The sequence below is a fragment of the Somniosus microcephalus genome, chromosome 8 (assembly GCF_052327205.1).
Source record: "Somniosus microcephalus isolate GS21.2 chromosome 8, FLI_Smic_1.0, whole genome shotgun sequence".
Classification (NCBI taxonomy): Eukaryota; Metazoa; Chordata; class Chondrichthyes; order Squaliformes; family Somniosidae; genus Somniosus; species Somniosus microcephalus.
In genome coordinates, this window is record NC_140994.1 from 34,637,643 (window position 1) to 34,656,394 (window position 18,752).

At 46.9% G+C, this 18,752-nt stretch overlaps 1 protein-coding gene across 1 annotated transcript in view; it reads right to left on the minus strand.

Moving 5' to 3' along the window:
- Positions 1-12,242: 12,242 nt before the first annotated feature.
- Positions 12,243-18,752, minus strand: part of LOC147113440 (EF-hand calcium-binding domain-containing protein 6-like) — a 95,428-nt gene continuing 88,918 nt past the window's right edge. Inside the window, exon 18 of the mRNA XM_085994516.1 lies at positions 12,243-13,525. Coding sequence (XP_085850642.1) covers positions 13,307-13,525 — 219 coding nt within the window. The 3' untranslated portion in view covers positions 12,243-13,306. The remainder of the gene's footprint in view (positions 13,526-18,752) is intronic.

Here is an 18,752-nt window from a genome sequence, read left to right on the forward strand (position 1 = left end):
AAGGGCCCCTGGCCGGTAAATGATATCATAATCGAAGGTGGAGAGCTCGATCCGCCACCTAAGAATCTTATCATTTTTAATCTTCCCCCTCTGTTTATTATTGAACATAAACGCTACCGACCGCTGGTCGGTAAGTAGGGTGAAGTGTTTGCCGGCTAGGTAGTGGCGCCAGTGGCGCACTGCCTCCACGATGGCTTGGGCCTCCTTTTCTACGGAGGAGTGTCTGATCTCAGGCCCTTGGAGGGTCCTCGAGAAGAAAGCTACGGGCTGCCCCGCCTGGTTGAGGGTGGCCGCCAAGGCAAAGTCAGACGCATCACTTTCCACTTGAAAGGGAGTGTTCTCGTCCACTGCCTGTAGCGTGGCCCGCTCAATATCCTGCTTAATGCTTTTGAAGGTGGCATAGGCCTCAGCAGAGAACGGAAAAGAGGATGCTTTCAAGAGGGGGCGGGCTTTGTCGGAGTAGTTGGGGACCCATTGGGAATAATAAGAAAATAACCCCAGGCACCTTTTCAGGGCTTTGGGAGTGTTGGGCAGGGGCAGCTCCCGTAGGGGGCGCAATCGGTCGGGGTCTGGTCCGATTTCCCCATTCTCCACCACGCTGCCTAGTATGCAGAGGCGCGTGGTGTTGTAAACGCACTTGTCCTCGTTGTAGGTGAGGTTGAGTTTTTGTGCGGTTTTCAGGAACCTCTCGAGGTTCGAGTCGTGATCCTGCTGGTTGTGACCGCAGATGGTGACGTTGTCGAGGTAGGGGAAGGCTGCCTGCAAGTGGTAGTCATCGACCATGTGGTCCATCTCCCTCTGGAAGACCGAGACCCCATTCGTCACCCCAAAGGGGACTCTGAGGAATTGGTAGAGGCGTCCGTTCGCCTCGAAGGCGGTGTACGGGCGGTCCTCTGGTCTGATAGGGAGCTGGTGGTACGCTGACTTGAGGTCGATGGTGGAGAACACCCGGTATTGGGCGATTTGGTTCACCATTTCTGATATGCGGGGTAGCGGGTAGGCGTCTAGTTGGGTGTACCTGTTGATCGTTTGGCTATAGTCGATCACCATCCGTTTCTTCTCGCTACCCCTTACCACCACCACTTGGGCGCGCCACGGGCTATTGCTGCGTTCAATAATGCGCTCTTTCAGGAGCCTGTCTACCTCCGTCGCGATAAACCGCCTGTCCTCCCAGCTGTACCTTCTGCTTTTGGTCGCTATTGGCCGGCAGTTAGGGGTAAGGTTCGCGAATAGCGAAGGCGGCTTTACCTTCAGGGTAGCCAGACCGCACACTGTGAGGGGCGGCTGGGACCCACCGTAATTGAGCGTGATGCTTTGGTGGTAGCACTGAAAATCCAGGCCCAAGATCACGCTCGCACATAGATTCTTCATGATTAATACTTAAAAATTATCGTATACAGTTCCGTTAACGGACAATTGTACCGTGCAGTAACCCATAATGGTCGATGTCTGGGTTTTATCAGCCATAGAGATGGTACCCCGAGTAGGGACCACCTTTAGGGAGAGTTGTTGTACCAGTTCAGGGTGGATAAAACTCTCCGTGCTTCCACTGTCAATTAAACATTTAACCCTGCACCCGTTTACCTCGATGTCCACCATTGATTTGGATAGCGGGTGCGGCCTGGTCTGGTCCACTGTGACCGATGCCACTGTAGGGCCCTGATCGAGACAAGATGGCGTCCACGCTGTCTGCTCACAAGATGGCGGACCCCACGAGGTCGGGCAATATGGCGTCCAAGATGGCCGCTCCCACGGCGCACACATGGCGGTGGCGGGTTTTCCGGCGGGGTTCCCTCTGCACACCTTCCCGAAGTGCCCCTTCTTACCGCACTTAAAGCAGGTGGTGCCTTTCGCCGGGCACAGGTTTCTGGTGTGCTTCGGCTGCCCGCAGAAGTAGCAGTTGGGTCCCCGACGCGTCGCGGCTGTCGTAGGGCTTCTAGGGGGAGAGCGGGGCCCCGACGGTGTCGGGCTGCCGGGCGGGGAAGATGCCTTCCAAGATGGCAGCGCCCTTGGTGCACACATGGCGGCGTGGACGGCGCGGGCTGAAGAGTAGGCGTCCGAGTTTCTCTGGGCCACATCCAGGGATCGTGCTGTGTCCGCAGCCTGTTTCAGGTCCAATCCTGTTTTTTCCAGCAGTCTCTGCCGGATGTAAGTGGAGCTGAGGCCTGTGATAAAGGCATCGCGAACAAGCTCGTCAGTGTACACTGCGGCTTTTACATCTTGGCACTTGCAGTCTTTGCCAAGTGTTTTCAGGGTGCCTAGGAACTCCTCCACCGATTCCCCAGGTCGCTGTGCGCGAGTAGCGAGCAGATGCCTAGCATACACCTCATTCGTAGGCTGCTGGTAATGCGCCTTTAAGATGTCGCAGGCGGCCGGGTACGTGTCGGCGTCTTGGATGAGGGGGTAAACCCGGTGGCTTACCCAATTCCGCAGAATTCCGAGTTTCATACTCGCAGCGTCCGTAGCGTCTTTGACGGCTGCGGAATTGTCCAGGAAGAATTCCATACACATAAACCAGTGTCCGAAGCGTGCCGATGCGTCCGAAGCATGCTTCGGGTTTCAGGAGTTGATCCATTGTGTTGAAAATTAAGTCAATAAAATTGATGTGCCTCAATAAATCCAAGACTCGATGTTAGCGAAACAAAACAAGGCTTTTATTGACTTAGAAGGTAACACACAGAGGAGAATGTATCTTCCATCCAGAGGTCTGCCGTACTGGATGTGCTGCAGGCTGGGCCAGCTTACATAGGAGCCAGGTATGGGCGGAGCCCTACACACAGTACAATACAATGGAAATGAAACTGAAACCAACCACAGTCACAGGCAGAGAAATACTAATGAGTGATGAATGGAATATTTCATCACACATGGCTCAAGGATATTCAAGAGATAGACATTAAGAATGTATCTGTGCACATAGAAACACAACGTTACTGTGAGGAGCTTTCACGATGTGCATTGAAATGGGTATCTCCAAACAATACCTGTGTGGATATTTTTTAATATGAGGAAAAGAAGTAAAGAAGTCAAAGTCAATTCTAGTTTGTCTCTGATTGATTGGTATTTCATTTTTTTTTTATTGTTCTTGGGATGTGGGTGACACTGGAAATGTAGTATTCATTGTCTGTCTCTAGTTGCCTGGAGGGCATTAGGAATCAACCACATAGGGCTGAATTTTGCCGGTGCTCAGAGTATGGGTTTGGAGGTGGGTCCACTGTCAAAATCACAAAGATTGACAGCGGGTCGGTATCCCACTGTAAATCCACCTCCTTGTCAGTTTCCCAAGTGTCGGGTTTGTCATCCCTGAACAGACCCGATATAAAATGGCAGGTCAGCCAATTTAGATAGTTAAAAGCTTATTACAAGGTAGTTAAGAACCTTTTTTCCTTGTACTTACCATTTTACCAGGTTTTCTACGAGGTTCCTGGAGAGCGACTATCACATCAGGTAAGTATGTCGGGTTTTCAATGACTGTGGATTGCTGTGAATAGGTGAAAGCTGCAAAAGTGGTCTAAAACCTACCATTTCGCAGCTGTTCACTTCCCAATCTTAGAAGCTGGAGCATTAATGATTTGGAACCCACTTTTGAGCTTTATGCACTTTTGAAGTGTTTGGAGTAATCTCTCTATCCACTGTCACCTCCCTGGAACAACCTATCTCAACATTGACAGATTGTTCTGTCATCTCAACCTCACCTGCCATCTATTCCATCAGCATCGGTGCCCTTGAAAAAATCTCACCTTGATCCTCAGAATCACAACACGATCAGCCCCAACACCAGCATCACCGGGCACACCAGCAGCACCAAAATCCACACCAACCTTCTCCACAATCAACTGATGCTGCACTGGACACAGGGCATCAGCACCCAACCACATTGCTGCCCGGGACGCCAGGGATGGCCTCACCATGGCCATTTTTGCTTCACTTAACACGGTACACCCTGGTTGCCACATGATGCACCAGGTTGGCACCACCCCACACCAGCACCATAAAGCATCCCTACAATGTCCAAGCCATTCCTTTCACACTCATCACCATTGGTGGGGTGGGGCCGTTATGTCTCATCATTCACTGAAACTCACTAACACACTTTCAAAGGTGCACACAAACCTGTCCAGGAAGGCAAAGTGGAGACAATAAGGATTTCAATGTTTGACAACACAATAACAGAAAGTTTACACTAACATAGGCTAAAACACCCACGTGCCTACCCTTGTGTGTTGTTAGTTGGAATGATTGGACTAGGATGAGGGTGAGTGTGAGGGGTGGCTATTGAGATGGGGAAGTGATAATGTAGATAGAGAGGGATGGGTGGAGGTGCAAGGTAAGTTGGTGTGAGTAAGGATGTGCAGGAGTAGGGTAGGGAAAGCAGAGTGATGGGGATGTGATGAGTGGCACTGCAGGGTGAGGTTGAGTGTGGCTTTGCAGTAACGTTTTGTGATCTACTGAGATCATTGAAAGGTTTGTGCCACTGCAGCCTGGTCCTCCTGACAACATCCCTGCTTGTGTCTTCCTGTGCAATGTGCAACCAGGCTGCGTTGATCTCCTGGGGAGGTCTCTTCTGCCCATTGGAAGGGAAGAGAACCTCCCTGTGTGCTGTGACCCCCTCCAGAAGCATATGGAGGGAGTCATGGGAGAGCCTGGGTGCAGCCATGCACCTCTGTGCAGTGCTTGTCAGTGTTTGCAGCACCTCAATGCTGTAGATCACTGACAGCAGAACTGTCAAAGTGAATGTGGACATGGCCCCTTTAAGGAAACCGGCTGATGACGCGTCATCAAATGGCGTCATCAGACCCGCTTCCTATTAATTGGCCGGGTACCTCGCAGGGTGGGTTTAACAAGCGACATCAACATAAAATCTTGTTGGAGGCCGGGATCGACACAGATGCGCGGACCCCACACACCACAAACGTCGCCCGCCACGGACCCACCAAGTTTGGAAAAAGCCAGCCCATAATGTGGGACGAGAGGCATGTGTAAACCAGACAAGGTAGGAGTGGCAGGTCCCTTCCCTGAAGGACATCAGTGAACCAGTTGAGTTTTCCGACAATCCGACAGTTATCATGAATGGGAAAGGTATAACGTAGATTTACTGAGATGATCCCAGGAATGGCAGGACATATTTATGGGGTGAGACTTGACAAAGGAGGAATGGGCTCACCAGAGCAGAGAAGGTTATAGCGCAGTCTACTAGAGCTGTTGAAAGATTTGAACGGTGAAAAATGATTTCCACTGTTTGATGAGTCAGCAACAAGGTGACATAAACACCCGATTAGTACTAAAATCATAAAGAGGGAGGTTAGAAGACATTTTTTCACAAAAAGAGTTATTTAAAATATAGAATGTCTTGTTACATGACAACTGAAGCTGAGTCAGTCACGACATTTAAGGGGGAGTGAGATAAATATTTTGTATGGACCTGTGATACTACAATGACTAGGACAACTACGACTACTTGTACAATAAGAACGTGTATTTAGATTGTGTCTTTAATGTAGAAAAACATCCCAAGATGGTTCACAGAAGTGAAAGGAAGAAATAGAAGGAGATACAAGGAGAGGTGGTCAAATAGGTGGGTTTTACGGAGAGTCTTAAAGGAATGGAAGGAAGTATGGAGGCAGAGGGGTTTAGGAAGGAAGTTCTAGAGGCTGAAGGCATGACCGCCAAAGGTGGAGCGAATGAAGGGGGATGCACAAGAGGTTGGACTTAGTGGAATGGAGAGTTTGGAGCGGAGGGTGTAGCACTGTAGGAGGATTAGAGATATAGAGAGAAAAGGCCATGTAGGGATTTAAACATGAGGTGAGAATTTTTAATTTGAGGCTTTAGGGGATGGGCACCAATGTAGGTCAGAGAGCACAACGTTGATAGTTAAGTGGGACTTAGTACAAGGTTAGATACAGGCAGCAGCGTTTCAGATGAACTGCAGTTTATAAATGGCGGAGGATTGGAGGCCCCTGGAGGGTTTTGGAATAGGTGTCTGGAGGTGACGGAGACATGAATGAAGGTTTTTAACAACAGATTAGCTGAGGTAGGGACAAGGATAGGTGGTGTTACAGAGGTAGGAGTAGGCAGCCTTTGTGATGAAGAGGATATTGGGTTGGAAGCTCAGCTCAGGATCACATAGGATACTAAGGTTGGGAACTGTCTGGTTCAGCCTGAGATAGTGGCAGGGGAAGGGGACGAGGTTGGTGGAAAGGATAGAGAGTTTACGGCGCGGACAGGAGATGGTGGCTTTTATCTTCCCAATGTTTAGCTGGAAAAAATTGCTGCTCGTTTAAAACTGGATCAAAATGCACAAAAAGATGCTGTTCAATCAGACATTCACTCACCTCTCGGACAATGCAGAACTCCCTCAGTACCACACTGGAGTCTCAGCTTAGGCTATGAGCTCAAATCCTGGAGTGTGTTTGAACCCACTGTCTTCTCACTCAGAGGCAAAAGATTGAAGATAAATGGAGGGAGGGAGATTGTTGATTGTAACAATTGACTAACTCCTTTATTATAGATGAGCATTAGCTGTCATTTGCAAGTAGTTGCATGTATTCTACACCACTACACTAATCACAGAACCAGGAGAGGCAGTACAAAAAAAATTTGATGTCCATAATAGTGAATAGTTTATTTATATAATTGACAATTTCATTTCATTTGTTGAGTATGGTGTTACATCATTTGTGCAATAAATTAGACGTGAATATGCCAGTTCCAGCAAAATATCACTATATCTTCATTTGATAAATTCACTGACAGCAAGCAACCAATATAGATGAGTTAAATGAAGTATGTTTTTGTTCAATAATTAATTGCTGATCATAACTCTAAAATACCTGTGTTTACTGATCCTGCTATTTGCTCAATTAATGTTCCATTACGTCTAGCACATTCACTAATTAAATTTGATAATACCGTGTGTCCTTTGTCATGATTTATACTTAACTGTGATCAACAATGTACTGTCTCTAAAGTATTTTATGATATTAATAAAATCTGATAGAAATTGCAATAGTCTGGTACAAGAATTAAATAAACTCACCAAGTCTCCCAGATTGACAATCAAGCCAAACGTTAGGTATTTCACTGAGTCGTGCAATTCGGAAGAACTGGAGCTAAAAGCTGGATTGCTGTCTTTATAGGTTATTACAGCGCCATCTGCTGGACATCCTCAAAATGAAACATTTAAAAAATTCGTTTATAGGATGTGGGCGTCGCTGGCAAGGCCAGTATTTATTGCCCATCCCTAACTGCCCTTGAGAAGGTGGTGGTGAGCCGCCTTTTGAACCGCTGCAGTCCGTGTGGTGAAGGTACTCCCACAGTGCTGTCAGGGAGGGAGTTCCAGGATTTTGACCCAGCGACGATGAAGGAATGGCCGATATACTTCCAAGTCAGGATGGTGTGTGACTTGGAGGGGAACTTGGGGGTGGTGGTATTCCCATGCGCCTGCTGCCCTTGTCCTTCTAGGTGGAAGAGGTCGCGGGTTTGGGAGGTGCTGCCGAAGAAGCCTTGGCGAGTTGCTGCAGTGCATCTTGTAGGTGGTACACACTGCAGCCAGGATGCACCAGTGGTGGAGGGAGTGAATGTTTAAGGTGGTGGATGGGGTGCCAATCAAGCGGGCTGCTTTGTCCTGGATGGTGTCGAGCTTCTTGAGTGTTGTTGGAGCTGCACTCATCCAGGCAAGTGGAGAATATTCCATCACACTCCTTACTTGTGCCTTGTAGATGGTGGAAAGGCTTTGGGGAGTCAGGAGATGAGACACTCGCCGCAGAATACCTAACCTCTGACCTGCTCTTGTTGCAACAGTATTTATGTGGCTGGTCCAGTTAAGTTTCTGGTCAATGGTGACCCCCCCAGGATGTTGATGGTGGGGGATTCGGCGATGGTAATGCCGTTGAATGTCAAGGGGTGGTGATTAGACTCTCGCTTGTTGTAGATAGTCATTGCCTGGCACTTGTGTGGCGCGAATGTTACCTGCCACTTATCAGCCCAAGCCTGAACGTCGTCCAGGTCTTGTTGCATACTGAGGAGTTGTGAATGGCACTGAACACTGTGCAGTCATCAGTGAACATCCCCATTTTTGACCTTATGTTGGAGGGAAGGTCATTGAAGAAGCAGCTGAAGATGGTTGGGCCTAGGACACTGTCCTGAGGAACTCTTGCAGTGATGTCCTGGGGCTGTGATGGTTGACCTTCAACCACCACAACCATCTTCCTTTGTGCTAGGTATGACTCCAGCCAGTGGAGAGTTTTCCCCTGATTCCCATTGACTTCAGTTTTACTAGGGCTCCTTGATGCCACACTCGGTCAAATGCTGCTTTGATGTCAAGGGCAGTCACTCTCACCTTACCTCTGGAATTCAGCTCCTTTGTCCATACTTCAGCTAGATTTTGTTGTGAAAACTTTTTATTTTAAATCCTCAAGAATTTCTATATGTAAAGCTGGATCAGACTTAGGGCCACCCAAAAGGACAGTCTTTTAAAATTTTCCATTAAATTCTAAAGTGACACTATTATTAACTTGGCTCAGCTGGTCACACTCTGGTTGCAGGTTAAAGTCCCACTCCACTACTACAAGATCATAATCTAGGCTGATAAGTGCAAGTGTGAGGGTGTGTTGTCATTTGAATGAGATGTTAACATAGAAACATAGAAGATAGCAGCAGGAGTAGGCCATTCGGCCCCTCGAGCCTGCTCCACCATTCAATGAGATCATGGCTGATCATCCAAATTCAGTACCCTGTCCCTGCCTTCTCCCCATATCCCTTGATCCCTTTAGCCTTAAGAAATATATCTAACTCCTTCTTGAATATATTTAATGAATTGGCCTCCACTACCTTCCATGGTAGAGAATTCCACCCCTTATCCTTAGACTGTGACCCCTGGTTCTGGACTCCCCGGCCATCGGGAACATCCTTCCTGCATCTAGTCTGTCTAGTCCTGTTAGAATTTTATAAGTTTCAATGAGATCCCCTCTCATTCTTCTAAACTCCAGCGAGTATAAGCCCAATCGACCCAATCTCTCCTCATACGTCATTCCTGCCATCCCAGGTATCAGTCTGGTGAATCTTCGCTCCACTCCATCCATGGCAAGAACATCCTTCCTCAGATAAGGCGACCAAAATTGCACACAATACTCAAGATGTGGTCTCACCAAGGCCCTGTACAACTGCAGCAAGACATCCTTGTTCCTGTACTCGAACCCTCTCGCTTCGAAGGCCAACATACCATTTGCCTTTTTAACCGCCTGCTGCACCTGCATGCTTACCTTCAGCGACTGGTGCACAAGGACACCCAGGTCTCGTTGCACTTCCCCTTCTTCCAATCTATTGCCGTTCAGATAATAATCTGCCTTCCTGTTTTTGCCACCAAAGTGGATAACATCGCATTTATCCACATTATACTGCATCTGCCATGCTTCTGCCCAATCACCCAACCTGTCCAAATCATACTGGAGTTTCTCGGCATCCTCCTCACAGCACACATGCCCACCCAGCTTTGTGTCGTCTGCAAACTTGGAGATATTACATCTAGTTCCCTCGTCTAGATCATTAATATATATTGTGAATAGCTGCGGTCCAAGGACCGATCCCTGCGGTACCCCACTGGTCACTGCCTGCCACTCGGAAAAAGACCCGTTTATTCCAACTCTTTGCTTCCTGTCTGCCAACCAGTTCTCTATCCAAGTCAGTACCTTGCCCCCAATCCTATGTGCCTTAACTTTACACGCTAATCTCTTATGCAGGACCTTATCAAAAGCCTTCTGAAAGTCCAAATACACCACATCCACTGGTTCTCCCTTATCTATTCTACCAGTTACATCCTCAAAAAATTCCAGTAGATTAGTCAAGCACGATAAACTGAGACCCTCTCTGCCTATTCAGGTGGATGTTAAAGATCCCATGACCCCTTCAGAAAAAACGCAGGCCCTTCTCCCAGAGTCTTGGCCAACATTCTTCCCTTGCCAACATTACCAAACCACAATAACCAATCATTCAGTCCGCTGCTGTTTGTGGAATCTGGCTGTAAACAAATTAACCGCGGTGTCTGCCCAGAACGCAACTTTGAATGCACTTCAAAAAGTAAGTGCTGGGAGACTTTTCTTGGAAAGGTGCTAATGTACTACATAAATACAAGCCTTTTTTATGCTGCATGTTTAAAACTGCTTGGGGGTAATTTTGACTTTGTGTGATAGTGTAAAATAGGTGATAGCAAATCGGCAGCCAATTTTACATCTCCGGTGTTATCCCCGGTGTCCTGGCCAATATTTATCCCTCAACCAACATAATAAAAAGAAACAGATTATCTAGTCATTATACTGTTGCTGTTTGTGGGAGCTTGCTGTGTGCAAATTGACTGCCGCGTTTCCCACATTACAACAATGACGACACTTCAAAAGTACTTCATTGACTGTAAAGCGCTTTGAGCCGTCCGGTGGTCATGAAAGGCGCTATATAAATGCAAGTCTTTCTTTCTTTCTTCCGATTTTTATTTCCATTGAAGTTGATGGAAAGCCCTTCCTTCCACGACCACTGTTCTTTGCCCACATTGCAGCAAAGCATCAGAAAGAAGGAGTGCAAGAAGACTCCTGACTCAGACAAAAGTCTAGCTGTTAGCCCGCCCATAAACAAAGTCATCTCACCCTGCTGCACGACGTTCCATATTGTTCAGTCCTCAAAATAAAAGTTTTGCAACAGTGACGCGTAACAGACTGAATGGATCCCATTTCTGTTTGAAATTACAGCCACAAATCAATCACTTCTTTACATTAACCCAATTTACACATGTAATGAGCTTCAGTGCTTCTTTTGACTCGACGAAGAAATGTCTGAAATGGGACCCATCTAGGGGCCCAGTCTGGGAATGTGGCTTGGACTCTCGAAGAGGAGGCAAATTTTGTTTCTGTATGGATTTTGGCTCCCTTACAAAGGGGGCCGAGCATGCACCTCCCTGTTATTAGTGGGGGGAGGGAATTCAGCACCCACCACCCCCCCCCAAACCCCTCGCCCGCCCACACAGACCCAGCTGCCACTACTGTAGTTTGCAGCCTCCTGGGCCAGGTGGTTGTCCTAGTTGTGCCCCTCGTGGTGCAGGTGTCCACCATTGCTATGCTAATTAAGAGACCGCCTTCTGACCCCTTTAAGCTTGGCAGGGTCAGCGGCAGAGATCCCCAGTGGGTATGATCCCAGCGTACATGATCGTCGGGCCACACATTTTCAGGACTGTTATGTTTACTTACTGTGTACTATGGAAGGCCCAACGTAGACATGGTATCTGGAAAGCCAGGGTTTTACAAACACATTTAATGTAATCTACTGCAAACAACTTTTCTCCATAAGCCTATTTGAGTTGCTCAACATTGTAAACAAAGTTATTGCTGGGTCACCTGCTGTGGATAATAATCTGCATGTACTTATCATCTTAACAGCAGTAAATATAAAACTTGCCCACCTAACCATCATCAATCTGCATTATTGCCAGACAATCTGTATGATGTTGCTGGCCTCATACAGGGTGGGTGCTCTGTAAGGATACAGATTATGCAATTGGAACTTTGAACCTGACTATGTATCACAATGACTTTCGTAATGCTTCCACCCGCAACCTCCTGTGTAATCCTTCTGCCGAGCTCAGCAATTTACAAAGTTACATGCACGTCATGAGATGCTGAACAAGAAATTAACTCAACTGAAGGAGAAATCTGAGCAGTCCTGAATTTAAACCCACAACCTTTTGACTCAGAAGCGAGCGTGCTACCCACTGAGCCACAGTTGATCCACCCTCCCCGCCATGACTGTCACATGATCACCCCTCCCCCTGCGCTGTCACATGATCCACCCTCTCCCTGCGCTGTCACATGATCCACCCTCTCCCCCTGCGCTGTCACATGATCCACCCTCTCCCCCTGTGCTGTCACATGATCCACCCTCTCCCCCTGTGCTGTCACATGATCCACCCTCTCCCCGTGCTGTCACATGATCCACCCTCTCCCCCTGCGCTGTCACATGATCCACCCTCCTCCCTGTGCTGTCATATGATCCACCCTCGCCCCCTGTGCTGTCACATGATCCACCCTCTCCCCCTGTGCTGTCACATGATCCACCCTCCTCCCTGTGCTGTCACATGATCCACCCTCATCCCCGCGCTGTCACATGATCCACCCTCCCCCTGTGCTGTCACATGAATCCCCCCTCCCCCTTGTGCTGTCACATGATCCACCTGATGTGCCTCAATAAATCCGAGACTCAATGTTAGCGGAACAAAACAAGGCTTTTATTAACTTAGAAGGTAACACACAGTGGAGAGGTATCTTCCATCCAGAGGTCTGCTGTACTGGATGTGAGGCAGGCTGGGCCTGCTTACATAGGGGCCAGGTATGGGCGGAGCCCTACACACAATACAATACAATGGTGAGGAAACGGAACTGAGGTAAGGGAAATGAAACTGAACCCAAACCACAGTCACAGGCAGAGAATACCGATGAGTGATGAATGGCATATTTCATCACACCACCCTCTCTCCCATGCGCTGTCACATGATCCACCCTCTCTCCCCCTGCGCTGTCACATGATCGACCCTCTCTCCTCCTGCGCTGTCACATGATCCACCCTCCCCGTGCTGTCACATGATCCCCTCTCCCCCCTGTGCTGTCACATGATCCACTCTCTCACCCTGCACTGTCACATGCTCCACCCTCTCTCTTCCTGCGCTGTCACATGATCCACCCTCTCTCCCCCTATGCGCTGTCACATGATCCGCCCTCTTCGACATGTACTGCTATACGTACACTTTCGACCTTTCTCTTCTGCAGCACCGACTCACTTTAATTCAGAGCTGTCCTGGAGATTTCATCCTTCGTCTCATCCAACACTTCAACAAAAACCTATTTTTTTCCTTTCAGATGGGAAGGACTGCTGCAGAGTTCTAATAAAGAGCAATCCCTGAAACAGTAACTTGTCACTTCACTCCTAGATGCTATGCTTGACTTGCTGAGTGTTTCCAGCATTTTCTGCTGTTACCTTGCTAGGCAGTGTGATATTCTCCATATTTACAATCCAAGATCCCTTAAATGTGAAATTCTTAATTTATTTATGAAGTTAAATGAAGATCTGAGACTGGGATTGTCCCAATGAACTGACGCACGATCCTGGAAACCTGTGATTGTCATAAACCTTCATTGTCCCAGTTTTGGTATCATTTAATAAGATTAAAAATTCAAACCAAAATATAATCAGTACGAGACACTCTTTTTACTACAGAGGAATACACCATCTTACTAACAAATCTGTATAAAGCAAGTAAAACAAGTGATATTCATGGAGCCTTGAAGATTTTGTCGATAAGTTTTGAATACTTAATTTTGCCAACCATGTCTTCATCATATTTTGACATCACGTGATAAATTTCATCTTCATCCAAGATTATATTACAGAGTCGAAGAACAGATCGGAATTCAGGCAACGTGAGAAAGCCAGTGCTGGTACAATCCAGTTTTTTGCACACTCTGTCCAATGTTTTCCAGTTACCAGCTAACTATAGGAGGGGGAAAAAGGAGAATGGAATCTTAGAAATAGACGGTGGATTCAATTCAGTGACCATGACTGTCAATATGACCAGATCAACAAATTTATCATCCAGTAAAATCAGCAATGCTTGAAATATGTTAGTGCCTAACCTCGCATTTATATAACTGAGTAAACCCAGCTGGGATACATATCACCCTTATATGTTGCTAATTTTTATTTCCACTTCAAACCCAGAAATTCAGTATTGAAGCTACATTGGACATTATCAGACATTTGTTAATATCAATTTACTTTATTATAATATCCTTATTGAGGCAATTGTTTTGTCACCTCACTCTCCAGAATGCTCCTCCAAACCACTTTATCTAGCTGCCAGGGATGGACTGGCCACATGGGAAATCATGAATGGTTCCACAGCACTGTACTATCAGCGCACCCCCCCACCTGCCCCCACAACCCCCCCCCCCACCCCACCCCCCATGCCCTTTCAGGGAAGCCAGTCCAACCTTGCTTGCTACTTCTGTCCCCACCTTCGAAAGGCTCCTAAAAACCCATCCCTTCAAACATACCTTCAGTCCCAGCCCCCACCCCCAAATTCCTGCTCAGTGTCCACCTCTTTCACCTACTCTGAGACTTTTGCCGACTTTAAGATCCCGACATAATCGTAAGTCGTTATGATGCACTATTAAATATAATGAAGAATCAAAATTGCTTCAAAAGAAATTGAGCTCATCAATGTCTGAGGCTTGCAATAGTAATTTGAAACAAAGCCCCTGACGTAACAAAACTCACTGCGCACTTGGCTTGAGCATACAACAAGGCTTTAATCAACTTGTTTCATAACATGGAGGTCTAGTTGTACTTCACTAGTTTCTTGTCTTACAAAATGTCCCTGGAAAGCTGGGGCCCACGCCCGAGTATTTATACTCCTTGGACGGCGCCACCAGCTGGCCGTCCAGCGTTATTTCATAGGTAGTTTCTTGATGATGAGATTTATAACAGATAAAATGCTAGAAAAGGACAGCACGTCAATCAACATCTGAAAGAGAAATATGTTCTGAAGCAGGGTCACACTAAAAATATTAACCTGTCTTTTTTATCACAAATGCTGACTGACCGTATCTGAATTTTTTTGTTTTTATTTCAGATCTCCAACATTTGCAGTTTTCCTTTTCATCTCTGCAATAGTAGCTTTATATTTTCACCTGAAGAGCAAAACGTCTACAATGGCACAAGACCACTGCAGCTTCAGTTTGATGTAAGAGTAAACCAACTCTTTTTTTTAAAGCCAATCTCAAGTGACCACTGGTTACATGGGTGCATGCAACCTGTAGCGAGGCTCATGAAGACCAAAAAGGTTGCAGATTCAATCATCGATTTTTATGCTGAGTAATCAGATTGCAGTTGGACTGTAGAGGAAGAACTACAATTGGCTTCCTGCTTTTGCAAATGGGACAGAACAAAAAATCAAATCTCTTAAATCACAATCTAGCAGCACCTAATAAAGTTCCTTTGTGTGGATGTGAAATGGGGACAGGGTTGGGATCAGCTGTGTGTCCCTCTCTCTCACGGTCAATAAATCTGCCAATGTGAAGAATGACCAGTCGGTCAACGTACTGGGAATCTCTACCACCTAGAGAACATACCCCAGTATGTAGCGTTACTGTTAGATCCGTGTGTTAATGGAGACACGGAATGCAGGAGTTGATTTAACAAGTGTTTACTGAACAAAGTCTGGAGGTGAACTAACTACACAAGACGCTACACAGGCTTATATACAGGGGCTTCAAAAACATAGTTCCTCTTAAAGGTACATACACTACAATTCCTCCCCTTTTAGATAAATAGTACATAACATTTTAAGTAATCATTAAATAACATTTTTACAAGAACAATAATATACACATTTGCTGAAGTTAATCAATTACAAATTCAGTCTCTCTGGAGGCTTCCTGACTCGGTCCGGATAACGCCTCAGTGGTGTATTAGGTTTCGGTGGTGTAGTAGGTTCTTTTGGCAAGGTCGATTCGGCTTCAATGCCAGTGTCGGGTTCATCTGGTTCCAGTATCACCGGATCGGAGGTAGATACTATGGGTATCTCTGCTTCATCACTAGGCGTATAGAGTTGTGGTGTAGGTTGTCCTTTTTCGGATGACTATGATCTGGTCAGCATGGCGCCTTATTATGCTTTCTCCAATGTCCACGGTATACATCAGCGGTCCTAGTCGTGTGCAAATAGTTCCAGGCTGCCATTTCTCGGTACGGTAGTCCCGGGCCAAAACTGGTTGACCTATCTGGAAGGTTCTAGTTGGCCTTTCATTCATGCTTTGAAATTGCCGGTTCTCTACGTCCCTTCTGACGTTTGGCTTGACCAAATCCAGCCGGCATCTTAGTCTTCTATTGAAAAACATCATGGCGGGGGTTTGGTTTGTAACCACATGTGTTGCATTCCTGTATGCAAACAAGAAGTTATCTACCTTATGTTGTAGATTTATGTCTTCATTACCCATGGCCTTTATGGCCTTCTTGAAGGTCTGGACAAACCTTTCAGCCAATCCATTGGTGGCGGGATGGTATGGGGCGGACGTGTAGTGCTTAACCCCATTGTTTTTTAAGAACTTCCTGAATTCTTCGGATACAAATTGCGGTCCATTATCAGAACAGATCTGTTCAGGCAGCCCATTCCTGGCGAATATGGTCCTCAATACTGCGATGGTTTTTTCCGTGGTGGTGGAGGACATCTTTATTACCTCCGGCCACTTGGAGTGTGCATCCACCGCGATTAAGAACATTGAGTCCATAAATGGACCAGCAAAATCGATATGTACCCTTTGCCATGGAGAGGAGGGCCACTCCCATGGATGTAGAGGGGCTTGTGGTGGGGCGTTTTGGACCTTCTGGCATCCTAGACAGCTCTTGGTAATTTCTTCGATGTCTCCATCGATACCTGGCCACCACACAAACGCTCTGGCTAAGTTCTTCATTTTCACTCCACCCAGATGCCCCTCGTGAAGCTCCTTTAGCACTCTATCCTTGAGTTTGGGTGGAATCACCACTCTGGATCCACACATCAAGGTTCCTCGGCACACTGACAGCTGTTCTCTTCTTTGTGAGAATGCTGGCAACAGTGGTTCGCCATGTGCTGGCCATCCCTTCACCGTTAAATCGTAGACTCGTGAGAGAGTCGGGTCATTTCGCGTTTCGTTTTCAATGGTAGAATTTGTCACCGGTAGACATTCCACTATGGTCGAGTGGAACATCTCCACTGGGTCCACTGTAGGCGCCTCTTCCACTGTTGGCAACGGTAGGCGCGATAACCCGTCAGCATTCCCATGCTGTTTTGTTCCTTTGTATTCTATGTCATATTGGTGTGCCCCTAGGAAAAGGGACCACCTCTGTAGCCTTTGCGCTGTCATAATGGGAACGCCCTTTTTAGGGTTGAATATGGAGACGAGGGGTTGATGGTCAGTCAACAAGGTAAATTTTTGTCCGTGTAGGTAATGGTTGAATTTCTTCACCCCCCACACCAGGCTGAGTGCCTCCCTGTCGATCTGGGCATAGTTACGCTCAGCTGAGTTCAATGAGCGTGACGCAAAAGCTATCGGCCGCTCCGAGCCATCAGGGAATCTATGCGATAATACCGCTCCCATGCCGCAAGGGGATGCATCGCACACCAGTTTGATTGGCAGTGATGGGTTGTAATGAGCGTGATCAAGCCTTTGCATTTATGGAAGGCACGTTTACAGTCTTCGGTCCATTTCGAAACTACTCCCGTTTGTAGCAGTGCGTTAAGCGGGTGCAGAACCGTCGACAAGTTTGGTAAAAATTTATGATAGTAATTTACTAATCCCAGGAACGACCTTAATTGTGAGACATTTTCAGGCGCTGGGGCCTTTACGACCGCTTCAATTTTTTCAGGTGACTTATGCAACCCTTCTTCGTTAATGACATGGCCACAATATGATATTTGTTTCTGGAAAAATTCGCACTGGGGCGATTTGCTCGTAGGCCCCGTTCTCTCAGCCTCGTGAGCAAAGTTGGCAAGGTGCTCGTTGTCATTTTCTCCTGTTACAAGGATGTCGTCTAGGTAGCATTGAGTCCCCGGAATCCCTTGCCGGACTTGCTCCATAGCTCTTTGCCAGATAGCCGGAGCTGATGCCACTCCGAAAACCAGTCGATTGTACTGGTACAGGCCTTTGTGTGTTTATCGTGAGATACTTTTTAGAGGCCTCCTCAACCTCCATCTGTAGATATGCCTGTGCTAAGTCAATTTTGGTGAAACGTTTCCCTCCAGATAGTGAGGCGAAAATATCTTCTATCCTCGGAAGAGGATACTGTACCGTGTGAAGAACCGGGTTTACAGTCACCTTGAAGTCCCCACAGATGCGAACTTTTCTCTGTTCTTCAGATTTATCATTATTCAACGTTTTCTTCATGACCGGGACGATGGGTGTTGCCCACTCGCTCCAATCTACCTTGGATAACACGCCTGCTTTTTCCAAATTCTCCAGCTCTGCCTCGACGGCTGGACAAATTGCGTATGGCACCAGCCTTGCCTTAAAAAATTTGGGAATTGCCGCATCTTCCACTTTTATTGAGGCGGTGGCGCCTTTCAGGGTTCCTAGTTCCTGTTGAAACACTTCTTTGGCGTTAGCCAAGATTTCTTTTAATCGTCCAGGTATGACGTCATCATCGTTTTTTTTCTTACTGGTCACCGTCAGTGCCTGAATGGAGTGCCAGTCTAAACGTATCCTTCTGATCCATTCACGTCCCAACAACGGTGGACCACCATCTTGCAGAACGTATAAATACAACTTCTGTATTTCCTTGCCGTTGTATACAACAGGCACCCTTATTTTCCCTCTGGGGTATACTTTCTGCCCCATATATGTCTTCAAGATAATGGATGTGTCTTTCAAAGGTATATGCGGAAATAGCCGCTCGTAATCCCGTCGACTCATGACGGTCAGAGCTGATCCTGTATCTAGCTCCATTTTGACTGGGGACCCCGCTATCGTGAGGGTAACCCAAATGGCCTGGTAATCTTCTTTGGCAATTACATTATGTAATTTGAGACAGCTTAGTCTCTTGTTTTCGGAGTCGCTATCGCTCTTCTGGTCTTCGGAGCTACTGTCCGTCATCATTTGTACCTTTCTGTACTTTTCCTTATTGACCTTTTTACTGTCAGCGGATTTCTTTCCAGATCTGCATACACGTGCAATGTGTCCCATCTT